The sequence below is a fragment of the Palaemon carinicauda genome, chromosome 8, assembly GCF_036898095.1.
Source record: "Palaemon carinicauda isolate YSFRI2023 chromosome 8, ASM3689809v2, whole genome shotgun sequence".
NCBI lineage: Eukaryota > Metazoa > Arthropoda > Malacostraca > Decapoda > Palaemonidae > Palaemon > Palaemon carinicauda.
The window spans coordinates 20,116,570-20,139,069 of NC_090732.1; the positions used below are offsets into that span (position 1 = coordinate 20,116,570).

The following is a 22,500-nucleotide window of genomic DNA, read 5'->3' on the forward strand; positions in this document are numbered from 1 at the left end:
ATTTCCTCAGCAAACTCGTCTACACCAGCTGGGGAATAAACCCTGAGACTCTGAGGTAGCCATCCATAGCACTTTGTTACTAGACAGACATCCCTAGCACTATGTTACTCTACTCTGGAGTACTGTGCATCACTGAGGGCAAGATCATGCCATGCACATGTGTTAGACACAGAGCTAAATAAGTCCTTTCAGATTATTACTGGTCCCCCAAAGTCAACACCTCTGCCATCATTATATAAAATATAAAGTATCTCACCACCCAATATCCGACGAGAGATGCTATCAAAAACTGAAATGCATAAACAAATTAAAGACTGTAGGCATCCACTCCACCAAGCAGCAGGAAGCAAGGCGAAGACTGAAATCCCAAAAAAGCATTGCAACAGTAGATGGACTAGAACCAATCCGTGCAGTTGCTCATAGGCTGGAAAAATGGCAATAAATAAAGTCATCAACGGCCATCCAATCAGGCACTGCCCAGCCCAAACACATGCCTGCCCAGCGGAACAATCCTCACCAGGAAGGGCTGAGTAACCCTAAACAAAGAAAGGGTAAAAGTGGGCAAAACTAGAGATAACTGTCACCAACCCTGAGTGCCCATATGGGGCAACACCACAACAAATTGAACATATGCTATGAGGGTGCCAACTGGGCCATCAATGCTCGGATCAAGACTCGGAGAGGTAAACAACAACACCTTCCTGTGGGTTCGACACTGACGCGATAAGATATGATGATGATGACTTATGAATATCTAATGAAAAGTCACATAAGTTAGTTTCTTATATACAACATTACTCCAGTAGTTGTGGGCTCTGGTGTAGATTCAAGCGAAAGAGAGCCAGTAGCTAACTGCCAGGTGAAGGCAAACTGTTAAGAAAGAGTCAAAGGGGAGCTTTAAGTAACTGGCCAACATGGTTGCTTTTTGAAATCCCTTGACGAAGTAGTTTAAAGTTAGAGAATCAGTCTCCTTCAAGATCACTATTCAATATTTCTTGAACAGAACAATCCGATCCATTTGTCAAGATTAATGAGGAAAAATTTATGGATGCAAGAAAAACAATGTGCTCCCTGTAGCACGTTACTCGAAGGGTAGAAGGGTCGATGATTGAGCAGAATTCTCCAAGATTAAAAGAATAACATTAGTGACTCATGCACGTATGTACCTGCACGAAATATATGAAACATATGTCTAACTGATATAGGGTTCACAGAAGAGGTGGCATATGTAACATTATGAGATTGATTGATTGATTTGAGGTTTTCTGGCATCCTGACATCTACGGTCACTGACGCCCTGTAACATTATGAGAAAAATAGAACTTTCTTGTATCAGTTATCCCATCAAAGAATGTTATTGTATTAGTGTATAAGCGATTGAACATGTTTCTGTTTACTAACTGAAAACACCTCATTTTACCTGGAAACCACAACACAGAAACTGTCATCGTATACATTGGTATTAAGAACAAAGCGCCAAAAAATCAGCATTATGAAAAGGAGGGAAAGAGAAAAATGGCCACGCACTAAAAGGAAACTTTGACCAGTGTCAATTATTAATAGCAGCAATGGGTATTTTTAAATGAGGAAGGAAATACTAGAGAGGGTCTAGAGTGAAAATTTCTCGGAAGACTCAACAGCTAAAGAAAGGGCCAGATGAGGTGGCTGTGAATCAAAGCTGTAAAAAAAGAGAGAGATAAGAGAGGGAAGTAAAAGAGGAAAGGGGAAGTCATGGAGAGTGTCAGGGTCGTCAAAGTCTTCTTATGAAAGAGAGAGACATTTTTCTATGCTTCGTTGAGAGGGTAAGAGAAAGAAAACGAGAAAATGGGAGATAGAAAAAGAGTAAAGGGCGGTGCTTGTCCAGGTACCGGGCGAAAGCTGGAAGCACAAGGCAACTCATTAAATGTGCATAGCACTCAGATTACAAACCATTCATAGAATATCCCCGGAGACACCGACAGCACACAGGATAGGACACGGGAGGTTACTAAGGATTGTGTGAAGGAGGGATAGGGAGGAATGATAGTGAGTGATGAGGAGGAGGAGGAGACGAGTAAGGCATGTGAGAGAAGAAGGGTTTCTTCCTCTTGCGCAATAAGGAAGAATGAAACCAATTGAGAAGAGATGTCTTCTTTTCTTACCTCTTATTCTTATCATTATTGTTGTTTGTTGGTTTTTGTTAATGGGAAAACAACAAGTCCCCAGGTACCCTTAGTATAACACAGCAGCCGATCTTGATAAATAAACGCTGAAAAAGACTGAGTGAAAAACAAACTATTGCATTCAAAACTGTTGCATAATCATTATATTTATGAATCAGCTGTTATTTTTGTTGATTGAAAGGCGATTGCCAAACAACACCACCCCCGAAAAAAACAATATTACTGTAATTTTTTTTTCGGTGTTGATGTTATTGTTCGGCAAACGCCTTTCGATCAACAAAAATAACAGGTGCATTGTTCAGCAAATACAAACATTTCAGATAAAAAAAAATAATATGGATATTCTTTATATAACTAAATTTGATCATGTAATTTCTAAAAGACGTGATTTCCTCATACCAGTTGCTTCATTTATCAAATACGTAAAGAAATGTCTAATGAATTGTGAACTCATTTAGCGATCGACTCCTAAACAAAAGACCAAGATAAGAGTGCAGCCCTTTTATTGTATTCTTTATACCGTTAACATGACTACATTCAATGTATGTCCGAAGCACTTTGAACAAGATTCATCACTCCGACAATAATAATAACGCAATAGCAATAGAATAACAGTGACTCCAACAAACGTCACCTTAAATCTTTATATTGAAAGAACACAAATCAGAAAACAAAAATATGTTAAAACTGAGAAACTTTTGGGAATAATCGTGTTAAAACAGTATAACATTATTTACATAATTCTCATTATTGCCACCATCAGTATTAAGGTCTTTATATCAGATTTCCTCTCTACATTCCGGGGTTCAACGTGAAATAATTATTGTACCCCTCATCTGTTCGGACCACTTTTGGCCGTAATTACCCTCTGTCCTAAATATTTCACAGATTTTCTGGATTCGTGGAACAGAGTAATAGCGTATACTTTCCTTCTGCCATTCATAAGTGATCTGTAAACCTTAACACTGATATAAATATATATATATATATATATATATATATATATATATATATATATATATATATATATATATATATATATATATATATACACTAACTTCTGGAGGCGTTTGCTCCCAGTAGAATTAAGTGCTATGAAAAGCATGCCGAAATGGAGATGTTGCATAATTACATATTATTCTAAACTAAAAAACATCATACACCCAAAATAGAAAAAAAAAATGACTCAGGTGCTGCTTGTAAATATATTAATATTATCATATAGGCACCGTAGTACTTTATGTACGTCAAAAATTTCAATATCACCATCATCTGGGTTCAGAAAAGGGAAAGCTGGTTCAAAACATTAAGAGAAGACCTAAGATACTTAAAAGTTTTTCTGATTCTTTTTTTTTTTAAATGTTTCTTCCTATACTGCGACCTTGACCTGGTCACGTGTCGAGATGTCAATGGGTAATTGTTAACAAATGGCCTTTTCAGTTTAACCTGCTCCATGTTAGATTTGGCAGTGATTTCAGTCCTCATTCATGTCAGGGTCTGAGCTTTTAAGTGAAAGAAAGGAAAACCCTGTTAATATTTCTCATTTGAAACACTTAGGAGCCGACTCGTAATGATATCCCCCACCTGGGCAATAAGAAAGAATCAAAACATAAAAAGAGGCACACATATAAACATAAACAACTCCCACTTGTTGAAACGAGGATGTGATAATGATACATTCACCATTTTAGAAGGTATATCAAATACATTAATGAGAGTTCTGATTCAAATATCAACCTATTAAATCTGTCTGTAATTCTTTGTGGTGGATACTCCCATATCCACATCCACTAGTACCTTTCAATTTGTACTTCAATCACTTCTATCATGGGTTTTCCTGTCTAGCAGAAAAAAAAGATTCCAGAATTTACGAGTGAAAACCTGCGCTTTATACGCCAAATAGAAAATACAAGGGTGACGTCAAAGGAGTGCTACTTTGGAAAACAAGTACACACAAAGAGCATGCTATAAAAACATGCAAATAATAAGTTTCAGAAATAGAGAATGGGAAGATATGAAAGACGGAATCACAACATATAAGGGACTGGATGATATCCCGAGTAAATAGGTGAAATTCTGAATAAAAGGTCCCTTGTATTAATTAACACTATACATATATTGCATATACCAGATCTATGAACTGTATGAATATGTATTCTATCAGCTCTTCTTGTGCAAAGTAAGCAAAAATATAATGGAATATATATATATATATATATATATATATATATATATATATATATATATATATATATATATATATATATATATATATATATATATATATATATATATATATATATATATATATATATATATATATATATATATATATATATATATATATATATATATATACATATAAATCAAATCCCGAAGATGATGATGATGCTAAAAATAATCACAAATAAGCTTAATACGGCAGACTCAATTGTTATAATTCCAATAGAAAATTCTCTGATCTTACGAGGCAACATATAATAAAATATAAATAGTACCAATAAATATAGTCCGTGTGAGGGTTCTTAATAGTGGTAGTTAATAAGAATATTGACAATTTACATATTGTCAAAAAATAATGACTATATAAGGGTCCTGAGCCTTTAATGATGTGGGTAAAATCAATACTGTCAATATATATCAGTCGACCTGGGGATCCCGAGAGAGAGAGAGAGAGAGAGAGAGAGAGAGAGAGAGAGAGAGAGAGAGAGAGAGAGAGAGAGAGAGAATGTGGTGTCCAATTAAGAGATATTACTCGATAAAAAAAAAATTTATTCAGTAAAATTTCTCTGATCCTATGTCGACCCCCTAAATTTTATACAAACTTTATGAACACAAAACCTCCTTCTTAGGGGTTTACTCACATTCATTAATTCTTATTATGAAGCAACGGAGAAATCTTGAATGCCACTGTGATTTGCTGTATATTTCAAAATGTTTTTGCTATTGAAAAACTGTAAGGGTGCACACTTTAATCTTAAACACTTTATATTCAAACATATACGGAAAATATAAATGAAAGGTAACCCAGTGGAAAAAAAAATTTCGAATATAAATTACAGGTAATCCAGTGGGGAAAATTGCTGAATAGATCTATTAACTTTAATTTGGAATTTAAAAAATCCTTACCATACACCCTAGATAAATTTAATATCAGAGAACTGAATATACTAGATTCTCCCCTACCTCCTACCTTCCTTTTCTTCATACAGCAATGAAGGTTTTAAGAATAAAGAGGAGCTGAGTAAGTTTGATGAAATATTCTTATTTACAGAGAGTTCATGTCATAAATAAATAGTGGAAAATTTAGAATATTTAATTTACTGTTATCACTTGAAGGCGACCGTCAAATAACGTTGTTCTACTGGAATTTCATATCGATAAATAACTTTCAGGGTGTATAGTGGGAATGCATCGTAGTCATACGGTCGAATTAAATGAAACCTTATGGTACAGTAGGTCATGACTCGAGATTCTGAAGGCTAAATTTCGTATGTTATCTCCATCTTGATGCTGATGTAACGCAAACCAAGGTCAAACTGTAGAAATGACGATAGAGAAATGGAAAGCAAAACACATACTGAGATGCATAAGAAGCATATGATATCAAGATATAATTGCTCTGCAGCCCTACAATATAGCGTATCACCACAATTATTATTTCTCTTGAAATTACTTTCTCGTTATTGTTGTCCTTCTTGACTATGCTGATTCTTCTATAAAAATACTAATTTGGCAATTTTACTAAATCAAATTATTTGTTAGGAAACTGTCAATAGTTTCTATAACAAAACCCACGCGCATACCATACTATATATATATATATATATATATATATATATATATATATATATATATATATATATATATATATATATATATATATATATATGCGTGTGTATTATGTATGTAAGTATATCTTTTTTCCTTGTATACTCCAGTTTTATAGATACTTTTCTGGCTGCCCATTAGCATGTAAAGCAATTGTTATAATTCACTGTTTATTGAAATATATAGTTCACACATTATTAAACCTTAAGATATATTTTGAAATACACATAGGTGGATATAGCATAAACATGAATAATAAGTGAAATGTTCAACATTTCATTTGATACAGTACATAAAATATTCAACTATAAAGAGAATAGATATCAAAACTAATATTGACCCTAAAGTATTTCCATAGACATCAATATATGGAAATTATAAGAAAATATAAAAAGTAAAAGGGAGGAGGTTTATTCCATGGGCGAGGAAGTAAATAAAGATTAAAAAATAGAAAAGTCAGTGAACATCATACAGCAATAGTTTTCAATTTAGTAAGACCATAATCGCATCTATATAATAAAGAGCAAGTCTCTGGAGATATATATATATATATATATATATATATATATATATATATATATATATATATATGTATGTATATATATACACACATATATATATATATATATATATATATATATATAAATTATATATATACATACATACATATATATATATATATATATGTATATATGTATATATATACATATACATATATATATATATATATATATATATATATATATATATATATATATATATATATATATATATATATATATATTTCCGGCCAAGCTAAGCTCTCCCCTTCTCTCGGGTAGGGGGGCGAGAGAGTAAGCATGCCCTGATAAGAGTAGAGGTCCATAATCTATCTAAATATTTAGCCCGTCATTTTTGGCGGGTCGCGTTTACTAGTTGTTAATAAATGGAAAGGCTCGAAAGAATTCTCAGCTTCAGTCTTTATATGTTGCTATTCACCGCATTTCTTATTATAAATGGCCTTCTTCATCAATATCATGTTGTGATATTATTAGAGTCCTACTCTTGACCTCATTATGCTCTCAACATTTGCTGTTGATATCTGAAACAACATGGATTGTAAATAAATCATCGATAATACTAGGGCTATCATGTCTGTTTTCTTTCAATTGTATCATAATCAGGTTAAAATTATTAATACCAGATATTAATATTTAGATCCTACTGTATATCTTATATTAGAACATTATAAGATCTAGTTGTACAGTATGTATTTTTGGTAATGATGTTGCACAAGACATTTATCGAAAATAGTGTACGAACAAAGCCCTGACCCTAGACAATATTTCTGTTAACCACCTACTTTTCATGTACCGGCCATGCAAAGGAAAACTATTGGGAAATGAGATCAATATTAAAGACTATGAAAGTCAACTGGTTTCCCACGATTACTTACGTCTCAAAGAAGATTTTTCCCAAATATGTATGTATATATATATATATATATATATATATATATATATATATATATATATATATATATATATATATATATATATATATATATATATATATATATATATATATATATATATATATATATATATATATATATATATATATATATATATATATATAAATGTTGTCTCAAAGAAGATTTTTGCCAAATATATTTATATAAAATATAAATGTATATATTTATATATATATATATATATATATATATATATATATATATATATATATATATATAAATATATATATATATAAAGTATATAGATATTTTGGTAGACATATATTTAGGTAGGTCGATAAACATAGTTACATAAATAGATAGATTAATAAATAGATAGATACGTAAAATTCGCCATAAACTATTTCCCTTAAAAGCCTGGTACTGAAAGCGGTACTCTTCCTGTTATCAAGATTTCCTGGATCAGGTTGCTATGTACCACCAAGGATACGACCAATCTTATTATACCAACTATCACAGGCACAAGGGCTCACAACGAACTGCTCCCGAATTTAATCTTTTTTTTTTTTTTGTCAAGAAGTGCTCTTGCATGAAAGATATCTTTCCTCCAAGGGACCATGAGGACCCAAAAAATAAATAATAATACATTATATATATATATATATATATATATATATATATATATATATATATATATATATATAAAACTATATATATATATATATATATATATATATATATATATATATAATATATATATAACTATATACATATATATATAATATATATATATATATATATATATATATATATATATATATATATATATATATATATATATATTGCCTATAGACGCCAAATATCTCTCAATATTGAATTCGATCAGCCTCAAGGGGCTATTAACTTTTTGATAATAGCTTCTGGTCCGCCAAGGATTCGAATCCTGACTATGTCGACCCCATCTTTATCACAAGAGACATATACATTACATAATGCCTGAGTAGTGTATCACCCATCTAATGTTTGCCAGTCTGTACATAGCTCTCAATTTAACATTCTCAATCCCATACCTTAGTGAAAGAGTACCAATGTTTGCTGTTCTCAAGACAAAGGTATAAGGCTGGTAACCTCACCCTCTGAGCGGCTGCACCTTTATGGTGTCACGCCATCTTCACATCACTTCACTTCACTTCCACTCCCAGGTAGGCTTTCAGCCTGTCAGTGGAATCAGTTGTCTTCTCCACTCAAATCTGTTTTCAAAAATTCCCTCTCTTCTCAGCTGTTCAATTGTTGGCATGGTGTTCTTTGTCAGAATATCTTCAATTCCATCCCTCAAGCGTTTACGTGGTCTACCTCTTGATCTCCTCCCACCAGGCGTCCTGTCCCATCTCCTCCTTGCAATTCTATTTCCATCCATTCTCATTAAATGTCCCAGCCATCTCAGCTCTCCCTTCTCAGTCTTGTTCAAAATAGGAGATACCCCAACCATCCTTCTAAAATCTACATTTCTTTTTCTATCTCTTACTTGTTTTGTGCATTATTGTTCTCATGCTTTTCATCTCTGAAGCTTGGACTCTGCTCCTGTCTTTGGTTGTCATTGTCCAGGTCTCTGATCCATATGTCATGATTGGTGTTAGAAATCCTTCAAATATGGTTTTCTTTACTTCTATAGGTACGTATGCAACTCTCATAATTGGATAGAGTGCTCCAGAGTATTTATTATATTTCTTTATTCGTTCAGTAATTTCATCTTTGTTCTTATAGCCGTTGTCTGTAAACATACATCCTAAATACTTGAATGCGTTGGTGTCCTTAATTACCGTATTTCTTATCATGATGTTCGTTGGAACTTCTTGTTGTTTGTTGATTGGTAATATTTCTGTTTTTTTTTTAATGTTCATCATCAGTCCGGCTTCTGTTAAACAATCGTTCAAAGCTATCAATGCTCTTTCTAGTTCTTCCCGATCATATGTCCAGAAAGCAATAGCATCAGCAAAAATCATGATGTCTCCCGAGATATTTATTCTTGCCTTATAACTTCTTATAATTACATCTATATATGCAATGAACAAGAGTGGGGAAAGAACGCTTCCCTGCTTAACACCTGTTGTTACTCTAAACCAATTTTCATTCTTGTATCCAGTCCTTACATTATTCATACATGGTTCGTACGTGCTCTTTATTACAGCTCCCAATCTACCGTCGAGTCCATAAACCTCTCCTAAGCACCTCCACAATTTGTTCCTGGGTACCGAGTCAAATGCCTTTTCCAAATCAATAAATGCTATATACAGTGGCCTATTGTATTCCCATGATTTTTCAATAACAAGCCTCAAGGCGAATATGAGATCTGATGTACTTCTGTCCTTTCTGTATCCATGCTGTTCTTCGCCTCGCTGAGGTTCAATGATGTGTCGTGCCCTTTTTTTCTAAAATCCTCTCATAAATTTTTGCTGCATGACATATGAGCGTTATACCTCTATAATTCTCGCGTTTGCCTGAATCACCTTTATCTTTATAAAAGGGTACAGAAATATGTTTTCCCCAGTCTTCAGTAACCATGCTCTCTAAGCAAAATGACAAGGTTGGGTCATATAATATCTGCTTTGCTAGGTCCCCTCCCTCTGTGAATAACTCAATTGGTATATTATCATACCCTGGGCTTTTCCCATTTTTCATCTCTTTCAAAGCATTTTCAAACTCATGATAAGTAATCACATCCTCCCCATTTCCTCTGTCAAATCAAAAAGTGAAAAAAATATAAATAACTAGAGGGGCACTCAGTAGAGAGCAGACCTCTTCCACGGGAGCTTATTTCTCGATCTTTTGCTCGACCTTGACCTTTGACTTTAACGTGTATTAATTGGGGTGGGTTTTCATACACTCAAATATGAACCAAGTTTGAAGTCTCTGTGACTACGATGTCCAAACTTATGGCTGATTACGTGAATTGGCCATTTTGCTTGGCCGTGACCTTAAGCTTTGACCCTATCCTTCCAAATTTTAATAATTTCCAGCTTTTTACATATCAGTTAAAATCTGCAAGTTCCATTACTCTACGGTTAAAATTGTGGCCAGGAAGTTGTTCACAAACACACACACACAAACACACAAATTACAAACACACAAACAGGGGGTAAAACAAAACCTCCTTCCAACTTCTTGGCGGAGGTAAAATTATAGATAATAAAAGGACACAATAAATAAAACATAGTTGGCTTAGTGTGTGTAAAAAAGAAAAAAAAATTAAATGTGCGATGTAAATAAATAAATGAGAGAAATTGAGACAGGTAGATGTACACTGCTAGTTGCTTTATAGTTACAATATCAAAACTGTTGATCAATAAATAAATAGGAAAAAGATATAATGTTGTACGTCAAAGTATCCTATGACCGGAACTATGAAACACGAGACTATGAGAAGAGAAGCCGGCCTCGTGAAATGTTGCTGGAACAGCGGATTCGATGACGCTGTGGACATCGCTCTAATACAGTGCATAGTTCTATTAAACAGTACATTAATCAAACTAAAATACGCTTTTCATCATTTTCTCATCAATAAAAAAAATAGTAATTCGGATATAATCATCTGTAGTTTCATGATTACATAAACATACATACACACACATATATATACATGTGTGTGTGTGTATTATGGCCACGGAAGGAAAAATGAAAAGACTTGATTGGAGTTAATACTTTCGTCCATTATTTTATATTCATCACGTGTCAGATTTCGTGATTTCTACACACAAACACACATATACACACACGCATATATATATATATATATATATATATATATATATATATATATATATATATATATATATGCACATATATATATATATATATATATATATATATATATATATATATATATATATATATATACATACATACACATATATACATACATACACACAAATACAGAAATAAAATACTCGCACATCGTAAACAACTACATTTAAAAACAAGGAATAATGTATTCATGGGCATAAAAGAATACATTTTGATGGAAAATTCACGTTTGCTCATAATAGTCTCGTGAACATGAAAATTCGTTAACGAAGGAAAACTTTCCTATGACACATTGACACTTAACACTCTCGGCGCTATATGTAGATATTAATATAGATGGATACGTTATTTCATACCAAAGATCCATGAATTTATGGCTATAATTGAAACTATAATGTAGTTAGATTTTAGAATGCCATCGATAACCTTAGAAATGCCATCGTTAAATTTTAATAATTTATTATACTTTCATTCCCAGACAAGTAATTTCACTTTAGCAAATAACCTTCTTTAAAACTAACCCAACAAAACAATTTTCTAGTCCAATGCAGGACAAAAGAGGCTGGGGCCGTTTTCATCACGCTGAACATTGCGGATTGGTGAGGCCGGGTTTTTTCGTCTGATCGTTCACAGCAAACCAACCTAGTATGTTTGGCCCTAACTAGTACAGCTTTGCTGATCATGGTGATACGCAAACCCTCTCACCATGTTTAACGTATCCCCAATCAGAAAATGTGGTTGAAATACCTCCGCTCATATCAAATGTCCATATTATTACATTAAACAATAATTCATTTATGTAAAAACTTTTTAATGGGCATAATATAACATTATACAATAATTCATTCATTCAAAAACTTTTCAAATGTGCATATTATTCCATTATACAAAAATTCATTAATTTAAAAACTTTTCAAACGTGTATGATATCACATTATACAATAATACATTAATTTTATAGAAATTTAAAAAAAAAAAAAAAAAAAAAAAAAACAAATATGGTAAATCATAAAAAAATTAACTTTAAAATGTTCTTAATGTTCCTAAAAAAAGAATTGCGACTCTTAACATATTCCTTCCAGTTGTGCAAAAGGAGTTCGTAGAAAATTTTCTACTTCTACCAAGCTGGGACCGAGTCATATATAAGAATATATGCATCTGATATTCTCGCAAATGAACTCGGGTTTTCGCAAACTTTTCTGAAATGAAGTTTACATTCCTTCGCCCAAGAAACTTTTTAGCGATGTGAGGCGCTAACACACACACACACACACACACACACACACACACACACAGTCGTACAATCACACACACTCACACTGCATCCCCAATATTCACTTCTCTACACAGACCATATTCCTCTCCAACCGTCTTTACATTTTATTCTGAAATAGGCCACCTTTACTACTGAAATCGTAAGACTATAAACACAGGATTTTCTAGCAAAATGAAATGTATTTTCGAGGGATGAAACCTAATGCAAGAATCCATCTTGCAACGGTGATAAGGAGTGAGGGAGTACATTATGCAAATGATCTGCAATTGATGATTCATGACATGCCGGTGCTCTGGTGAAGGACATCCCCACCTAAAAGTTATCACTGTGAGGCACACAAGAGGGAGGGAAATCACGATAAATCTCTTCCTCCTCCATGAAGAAATCTTTTACTTATCTTTTCTCTTTTATTTCTTATATCTGCAAATTAGCTCTAATAAATATTTTATTATAAGGACTTTATTCCCTTTTTTAATGGAGATGGTACTCAAGTATTATATGGCCTCCTTATATATATATTTCACGGTTCGTTTTTAAATGACATCAGGAAACCATCGTGATCACGAAATCGGTGACGAAACCTTCTACAACCGCTGAAATTGTTTTCAGGCGGTTTTTTTTTTTTTTTTTTTTTTTTTTTTTTTTTTTTTTTTTTTTTTTATTTAATAATGCAGTGGAAGTGTCAGGTAATTTCCCCGGGACATTTTCCAAGTGTACAGTATTTTGTTACTCATATTTCTTATGCATTTACCTTTCAAACAATAAAACTACACTTTGAAAAGCCCACTTATAAAACGACGAATTCTGACTGGCGATGAAAATGTAATAGGGTAATTTCAAGTCCAGTTATTCTCCAAATACACATGAGGTTTTAATTATAAATTTTGCACATTTAGACGTATTTTTCATGTTCAAATAAGCCATTCACATTGATACATTAATGTCTGGATTTTTTTACAAAGTGAACCCTAACAAACTAAAAATTTTCTTCTGGTTCAGGTACGCGCCGCCACAAAATATTAGTTATAAGAATCTGGGTGGTGATGGCCTATGAAATAAAGTCTTTAATAATAGTCAGGAACTTTAATTGTGAATAATTTTCTATTGAAGCTTAGAAAAATATTTATATTAAGTTTCATGAGACTTTTTATTCTTCGGTTAAATGCTTAAGAAAAACATGCATATCACACTGAAAACGAAACGGATAATATTTCGTATTGTGGATGAAACTCCGACTAGAAAATTTATACTACCAAGCCAACATACTTAAAAAAGAAATGTTAACCATACTACACACACACACACACACATACATATATATATACATATATATATATATATATATATATATATATATATATATATATATATATACATACATATATATAGTGTATACGTATATATACAAACACACACACACGCATATGTATACATATATATATATATATACATATATATATATATATATATATATATATATATATATATATATATATATATATATATATATATATATATATATATATACGTGTGTATGTGAAACTAACAGGGAAACATCATGTTCATATGCAAGAGAACCACAAGGAAAATGAAAATGTAGAGTGAACCCTGAATAGTTTCATCTTAATTTTTCAAGAGAACTGTCAGCCCGCTTGAAGAAGTAAGAAGAAACTAATAAGAATTCACTCTATAACCTCATTTTACCTGTGTCACTTTAGCACACACACATAAACAGACATTATATATATATATATATATATATATATATATATATATATATATATATATATATATATATATATATATATATATATATATATATATATATATATATATATATATATATATTATATGTGTGTACATACATATAAACCAACTTGTGCGTGTATATATAATTACACACACACACACACACATATATATATATATATATATATACATATATATATATAATATACATATATATCGTCTTCATTTGTACTGTCATGGTTATAATACATAGACACACACACACACACACACACACACACACACACACACACACATATATATATATATATATATATATATATATATATATATATATATATATATATATATATATATATATATATATATAATACTATAAAGGGAAAAACGAACTGTTTTAAACTAATCTTGACAAAGAGTCACTGACCTTTTATGGATAATTGCATGTCTCTTTATGACCACCGAGGAGTAACTAGGTAGTAATTTTGGTTGCATGACCAATTAAACACATGAATTGTTCGAACAAAATTCCTCATGCAATGCTGACGATATATTGTTTTCTGCTAAAATCAAAGGCTTATTAAAGCGAATAGATTTTGTTGAGCTTGAGCGTGCACACGTGCAGAAGTCAAATATAAATCGACCCAGGTCCGGTCTGAAAATTTCCTAAATATATGAATTATTTGGAAGCTTCTGATGATCAGTTTCGTTTTTTATTAGTAAACTTGTCGGTAAGAAATATGCATCGCTTATTAAAAATGATATCAACACTATCTTTAATACTTCTTTTGTAATTTATTTATTTCCTAATTTCCTTTCCTCACTGGGCTATTTTACCCTAATGGGGCCCTTGGGCTTATAGTATCATGCTTTTTCAACTAGGGTTATAACTTAGCTATTAATAATAATAATAATAATAATAATAATAATAATAATAGTAGTAACAAGAAAAGCACTCTAAGACTGCAGACCTCCGTCACGGCACCTTATTTCTCAAAACTAGCTTGCCTTTTCCAGAATCAATTTAGATCGTAGGCGTATTTGAAGTATGTGTGATAACCATGTGCAAACTTGGGGTTAAGGTTAGGGTTAATTCGGTCGACCTTTTGCCTGACCTTGACCTTTGACCTCGGGCTTTCAAAATTGAATCACTTACACGCCTCAACATGGCAATTAATCCCTGAAAGTTTCACTACCCTATTGTGGCCAGGAAGTTGTTCACAAGCAAATAGTCAAACGGACAAACAGGGTCGAACACATAACCTCCTCACAACTTCGTTGGCGGAGGTAATAATGGAATACTTGTAGGAAAAGCACGATCACCATGATACGAACCTTGAAACAGGATATAAAACTTTGGGAAAACGCTACTCACTCCGTTATGACGCATCGCTTCAACGTCTGGAAATCGACAACTTCATCCAGTTTCCAACCATTTGCTCAACATTTTAGCGACAATAAACAGAACTACACTGTTTAATGCTAAATAATAAAGAAGAAAAAAAAATTCTAAAAATAAATTAACTGTAACGTACATAATACAAAATTCACTGTCACCAAATGCAAGCATAATGATATGGATGAATCAGGATTTTCTCGTGTGCAACGGTCTTGCATCAGTAGCAACTGATTTCGATGTTTTAATGTTTTTCTTGATCACACACCAATACCACTAAATAAAATACCGAGAGAGAGAGAGAGAGAGAGAGAGAGAGAGAGAGAGAGAGAGAGAGAGAGAGAGAGAGAGAGAGAGAGAGAGAGAGAGAGAGAGAGAGAATCTAACATAGTATCAAACTAATTCCCCTACTTACTGACTCGATATCTTACTTTTGGGGGAAAAATTTTTTTCCAAATCATAATATTGAAGTTTTTGGGAATACACAATCTAATTACATATTTACATGACTGTGGCAGGATTTTTTTTTTTTTTTTTTTTTTTGTACCATTGAAAGTTATTGTTGTGTTTTACTAATATAAATGATGACATTGCTCGGATTTTAAGGTTAGTAACTCCTTCCTTGTCTTCTCACTACAGCCAAGGTGAAACTCAGATATTCGGAAAATAGAAAAATCGACAACATAATTTTTCAAAGCTTAGTATATCGAACTAGCACGAAGTGAAATCAGTCAACGTAAAAGGTCAATTTTCAGTTTCAAGTCTAAACCCCTTGGGTTTATAGCATCTTGCTTTTCCAACTAGCGTTGTAGCTTAACAAGTAATAATAATAATAATAATAATAATAATAATAATAATAATAATAATAATAATAATAATAATAATAATAATAATAATAATAATAATAATAATATAATGAAAACTACCATTTCGACGGAAATATGATACCGTATCCTTGAATTCAGAGGCAGACCATTCTCACCCCATTTTAAATGGGTCTTATTAGGTTTTTGAGAATGCCAATTCATTTTACATATGGTGCTGGATTACATGTAAGGAAATATATGCAGTATATATATATATATATATATATATATATATATATATATATATATATATATATATATATATATATAAACCACACTTTTCATGCATTCAGTATATTGTAATTATTCACCAATTCCCCTTTTTTATTGACCATTCTTCATCGCACACCAGAGTAATAAGCTAATCTTTACTTGACAGCTTACTACCATATGAATTACTTCATGCATATTATAAATATAATAAAATCAACATTTCGATAATCCTTCACACGGTCTATAAATCTGAAATAATAATACAACTTCTTACGAGGTTACCTGTCTCAGATCATTTGTCTTTTACTAATATTCCATTACGGTACTTAATCAAAGGTAATCAACTGTAAATATCTGTAATTTGTTAGATTAGGTAAAACTGGATTGTTCATTCAACTGAAGCCATATTGAAAATACTAAAATGCATACAAAATTACCATGGTAATTTTTTGCAACACACCATGAGAGAACAATTACAGATAATTTACTATTTCATTCAAATTATTATATTTGGTAAAAACGTAATGCTATGTTCTCTTTCTAGGATATGGAAAACAAAAATGACCTCAGCGATGCTTGCAACATGGATATCTCCATACGTCCTGAACCACACCTGGAAGTTTCTCAGGACCTGGAACTCCTGGCGCAAGAGATAGCGGAAGCGGCAGTCGAGGAAGAGAGGCGATCGCCTCAAAGTTCCTCACCAACCCCTTCACAATCCCAAATGTCTGATTTCTCTTGCGATGAAATGCTGGATGCAGAAAAGATACCAGATACTGAAAAGTTCGAGTCAGATAAAGCAGAGGACGTGAGTGCAAAAGAGGAAGAAAACGTAAGCAAAAATAAGCGTGAGAGAGGTCGATCTCAAAGTCCAGTGGATGAGACTTCTTGGGAGATAGTGGACTCAGTCGATGAAGAAAGTGTACCCTGTGAAGAAGACAATATAAAGAATCCAGTGCAAAACCACTGTATTGTCAGGAAATTCCTTGGAAGTCAGGACTTGTGGCAAAAGCTAAAAGACATGGGGATGGTATGCGATATGTGTAACGACCAAAGTATGTATTCAACCGATAGCCAAAGTGAAGATGTCAGCTCTCTTCGACTCTCTGGTAGTAACAATGACCTAACTCTTTCATGCACTGAGTCAATGGTTATATGCGATATGCCTCAGGTGAGTCTTAATTTGAAAGTGTTTTCTTGACATATCTTATCATCAATAATTATAAAGTTTAGTTTGAAAATGTATACTTTCATATGCTTTATTTTTTTTTTTTATAAAAATAAGAGATAGTAATTTTCGTTTCAAGCAGAGTTCACTAAAATTGTTTTTGACTTCAAAATGTCTCTCATACACAAACACGTAAATAAAGTCCTCAATTACACGTTTGCATATGATGCAAAACTTGACTTGGGGAATTGGAAAAACTGTAGAGATTAGTGAAAGTCATAAAGTTGTGCAATATGATAAAAATATAAAATAAATGCGAGAAAACCAAGGTTAAGAAGGTTAGCAAGAACCAGAAAGATGTAGCAGTGAATGTTACAATATAGAGGCATTAGATTCTTTCAAATATTTGTGAGTACAGATTATGGTAAGATGACTGAGGAGGGGAGTTTCAGGAAAAGTGAAGCAAGATATTGGGAAGGAACTTGGAATGTGTGTAAGCTAATACTACAATGTTTATGGGTATTGTTAGTGTATCTCTCCTTTTAGAAGTGAATAAATTTTTCACTTAGTATTTTTTGGTATAAGAAAAATTGAAATATGGAGGAGTGCGGAGATATGCAAAAAGAAGTGGTAAAAGAATGCATTGGATGAGATGAATCTATCTTCTGGAAAAAAAATAAAGGATGCCAGGCTGTTGAATAGGTATACAAGTTGAAAATATTGAGATGGAGAGGAGAGAAGACCACTGTGGATTGAAAGAGATATTAGAAAGGAGAGGTCTCTACCCTCTGGAACAAAGAGGGCATGTGGGATGAAGGCAATATGTGCAGTGAGTGTAATGTATGATCCATTGCTGGAAATCCCCTGTGAGGTTGAATGAAGTGGCTTCCGTTGGGGATGTTTTCTGCATGGGGTTCATTTGTAAATGTTTTCTGACCATGTTCATTTGTTGATGTTTTCTGCACGGGGTTCATTTGTGAATGTTTTCTGAACGGGGTTCATTTGTGAGTTTTCTGCACGGGGTTCATTTGTGAATGTTTTCTGAACGGGGTTCATTTGTGAATGTTTTCTGCACGAGGTTAATTTGTGAATGTTTTCTGAACGGGGTTTATTTGTGGATGTTTTCTGCACAGGGTTCCTTTGTGGATGTTTTCTGAACTGGGTTCATTTGTGAATGTTTTCTGAACGGGGTTCATTTGTGAATGTTTTCTGCACGAGGTTCATTTGTGAATGTTTTCTGAATGGTGCTCATTTGTGGATATTTTCTGCACGGGGTTCCTTTGTGGATGTTTCTGAGCGAGTTCATTTGAGGAGGTTTTCTGAACGGGGTTCATCGGCCCTAACCTTGGTATGGAAAAGTATTTTACATTGGATGAATAAATGTGTGTATTTATCTATCTGCAAATATCTGCTGGACCACCTGGTAACTTAACCATGCGGATTGACGGAAATACTATTCCTGTTAAAGATATCTCTCAGAAATTAAAGCATGGTTTACTTCAACTTAAGGAGAGGCTTTTCTGCCATATTTAGGGTACCTTTCCATCCACCATGGCATCCACAAGGGCAGCAATGTCAAGGTTGTACTGCTTACTATCACTAGCATCATCCATTCTTTCCAAAGGCCCAATTAACCATTCTTAAAATGCACCGACGCATTCTCTTTACGACTTAATTTATTTATCTACTTTTCTCAAATTTCAATGTTATTTTTACAGCTTCATCCACAATTCAATTCCAAAAAGCATAGCTGAATCAACAATTCCTTCATACATATGCATCTAGACTTCCATGGACACTAGCTCTTCTACCCATCTTTTGCCCACACCTTCTCAATTTCTTTCCTCCCTTAAAATATCATGTGGATTGTCTCATCTTCCATTCTGCTGTCATTCTTTATCTGTACTATCAAATATCTATGGTTATCAGTCTTCTACATTCTTCCACCATCCTTAGTAATATCTATCACATCATCATCATTTTTCATTTAACCTGTTTACCCTACTCTTCTCAAATTTTCTAGCCTTGGCACTAGTTTTAAATTCTTTTAATTGTTTCTGAATTTCTTCTATTTCTTCTTTTCATCACTCTACTATGCATCTACATCAAAAGTCAATGGCTAGGTAGGTTATTCAAAATTGTCTTCTGCAGTGGTAGTAAGCACTACAACCTGATCACTAATACCAGCTTCTTTCAAAAGCTTTAGGTTTTAATGCAACACATTCAAAAGCAGAGGCCTGCCTAGTAGAAACTTTTGTTCCCCATGATGAAAGAGGTGCTTTTCATTGGATTAGCCTCTCTTTTGAGCAAACTGCAATCACATTTGTCAGATTAGTCTAACTGCCATTGAGTAGGTAAAAATTGATATAAATTACACATTATTGACTTGCAAAATGACATTAATTTGAGATATACCCAATAATATACATAATGGTAAAGGAGCAACTATTGAAGCTTCGTGAGCCCCTTGGCAGGAACAAATACTGAATGAATAGCAGATAAACTCATCTAAAGCCATTGGTAACTATGCCTTTGCTTATGAGATACCTGAAACAAAAAGAAATATTGCATTTTTGGCAATCATTGCGGTGTGAATCATATACATAACGCACATAATATATAATGTATGCATATATAAAATATACACAATGTATGTATATATATATATATATATATATATATATATATATATATATATATATATATAAATTATTTTAAATGGTTTAAATTCTTTTTCTGTTAATTAAATTTGACCCAATCCCTCATTATGAAGAACAGCACAGCTCCTATGATCCCACAGGAGGCCTCTTCCAATATTATACGCAAAATAATGCATGAAGAAAGCAGAATGTATTAACCTATACCGAGGTGTTAAAGATGTAATAAAAATACCCAATGCAACGAGACTGTCATAAAAATGGAATCTGCAAACATTATTAAGATCAATCACAGATGGAATAAACATTTGTTGTCAAGTCATTCAACAAGACAACTTGACTCCAAGTTCAGTATTAAAGTGCTGTCCACACTAAAACCTGAAGGAAAGCTGTATACATGGCAATGGACAAAGCAGCAAAAGCATAAGTTCAATTAATGTAAAAGTGAAGCATCCAAATACCTGTGGTGAAGAGGACCACTCATCCCTAGATACAAGATGCTCAGTGGAGGAAATACATTTATAAAAAGATTGCAAGGGAAGACATGAAGTAGAGGAAGGCGGTAAAACAGATGTTCTATCTTATACAGCAGTTGCAGCAAATTCCCTTAAAACAACAGAAAACCCATGAGTTCATCTCTAATCAAGCAGAATGAAGGACATTATGAACCTGGCAATAATGTCAAACATGAATGACAGAAGTGCCAGCAACTTTCCAAATGGCATTGTACAAGATCCTGGAAGCAAACCGTCTCCCCAGTCATCATTTCACTGGAGATTATTCTTGCAAATGAGGTAGCACAAAGTTTGAGAATGAAGAAATCTGAAGACAGTACAGAAACAACTATGCCAATAGATGCCCCTACATGATGATGAAAAAAAAGACAAAGAGACAGTGAATCTTTAACCCATAAATAGCCAATGGAGATACCAGCGGTGAAGGATGAAACAGAGACATGATTACAGAATATTGGGGCTGTTTCCTCAACCTCAGTCATGAAGAAAATTGAAAAGCAAACATAAACTTATGTGCAAGCTATAAACAAATCTATCACACTCTGCTCAAGCAGAATAACAGACATGATATACAGATTGGAGAAATCGAATACACAAGTGACATGAAGGAATATGAGTAAAGTTATGCTTAAAGAGAAAACTGACCTAGCATCTATACCAAAACCAAAGTTCCGCCGAGAAAAGTTCTGGAACATAACGTAAGGATCCTTTTAACTTAATGTACAAAGATGGGCTTACCACCGAAGTAGGGAGCTCATGGCTTGCTGCAGGAAACTGAATTCTAGTAATATGGATACACCATAAAGAAAAAAGAATACAATGAGCAACATAAATTGCAATTGTAGTAAAGACCTCACTGGTTCACAGACTATGTGATGAGTTCACAGAGGATATACTCGCCAAGCAGGTCAGAGTAAGGAAGGATTCAATCCTCTTAAGAATTCGAAACCTTACTCCTGGAAGAGCGCTGTTTTCTATTGAGGACTCTAGAAAACTATAAAAAAGGAGAGATCTGTAGTATCTACGGTAATGTTTCACGATAAAAATGTAATAGAATACGAACCAGGATCGCATTTGAAAAGGGCAAGCCACATTCTTGGGGCTGTCAATTAAGTCCTCCCTTGGATTAAACCCAAGAAAACCATACGTTCTTCTGGCAAAGAGGCACGTCCACCTCAATTATACCTTAAAGTCTAAACCTAGGTGAATAACATTATCTGAGCACCTGCAAGTCATACTTACCTTAACTATTAAAGATCTAGTCCGATACTCGATTACAGGGAAAATGCATGCCATTTAGGCCTACTCTGTGAAATTTCCATTAACATTACTTACTGCTGACATAAATATGATGTTACGTTGTTTGTTAACTGTGGTGGCTAAAGAGCCAGGATGGATAGGGCTGCTAGGTTA

At 33.1% G+C, this 22,500-nt stretch overlaps 1 protein-coding gene across 2 annotated transcripts in view; it reads left to right on the forward strand.

Annotated features, from left to right (window-relative positions):
• Nucleotides 1-22,500, forward strand: part of LOC137644844 (uncharacterized) — an 84,689-nt gene that overhangs the window by 39,284 nt on the left and 22,905 nt on the right. For both annotated transcript variants that reach the window (XM_068377734.1, XM_068377735.1), the window contains exon 2: nucleotides 17,292-17,918. In XM_068377734.1, coding sequence (XP_068233835.1) covers nucleotides 17,295-17,918 — 624 coding nt within the window. In that variant the 5' untranslated portion in view covers nucleotides 17,292-17,294. The remainder of the gene's footprint in view (nucleotides 1-17,291; nucleotides 17,919-22,500) is intronic.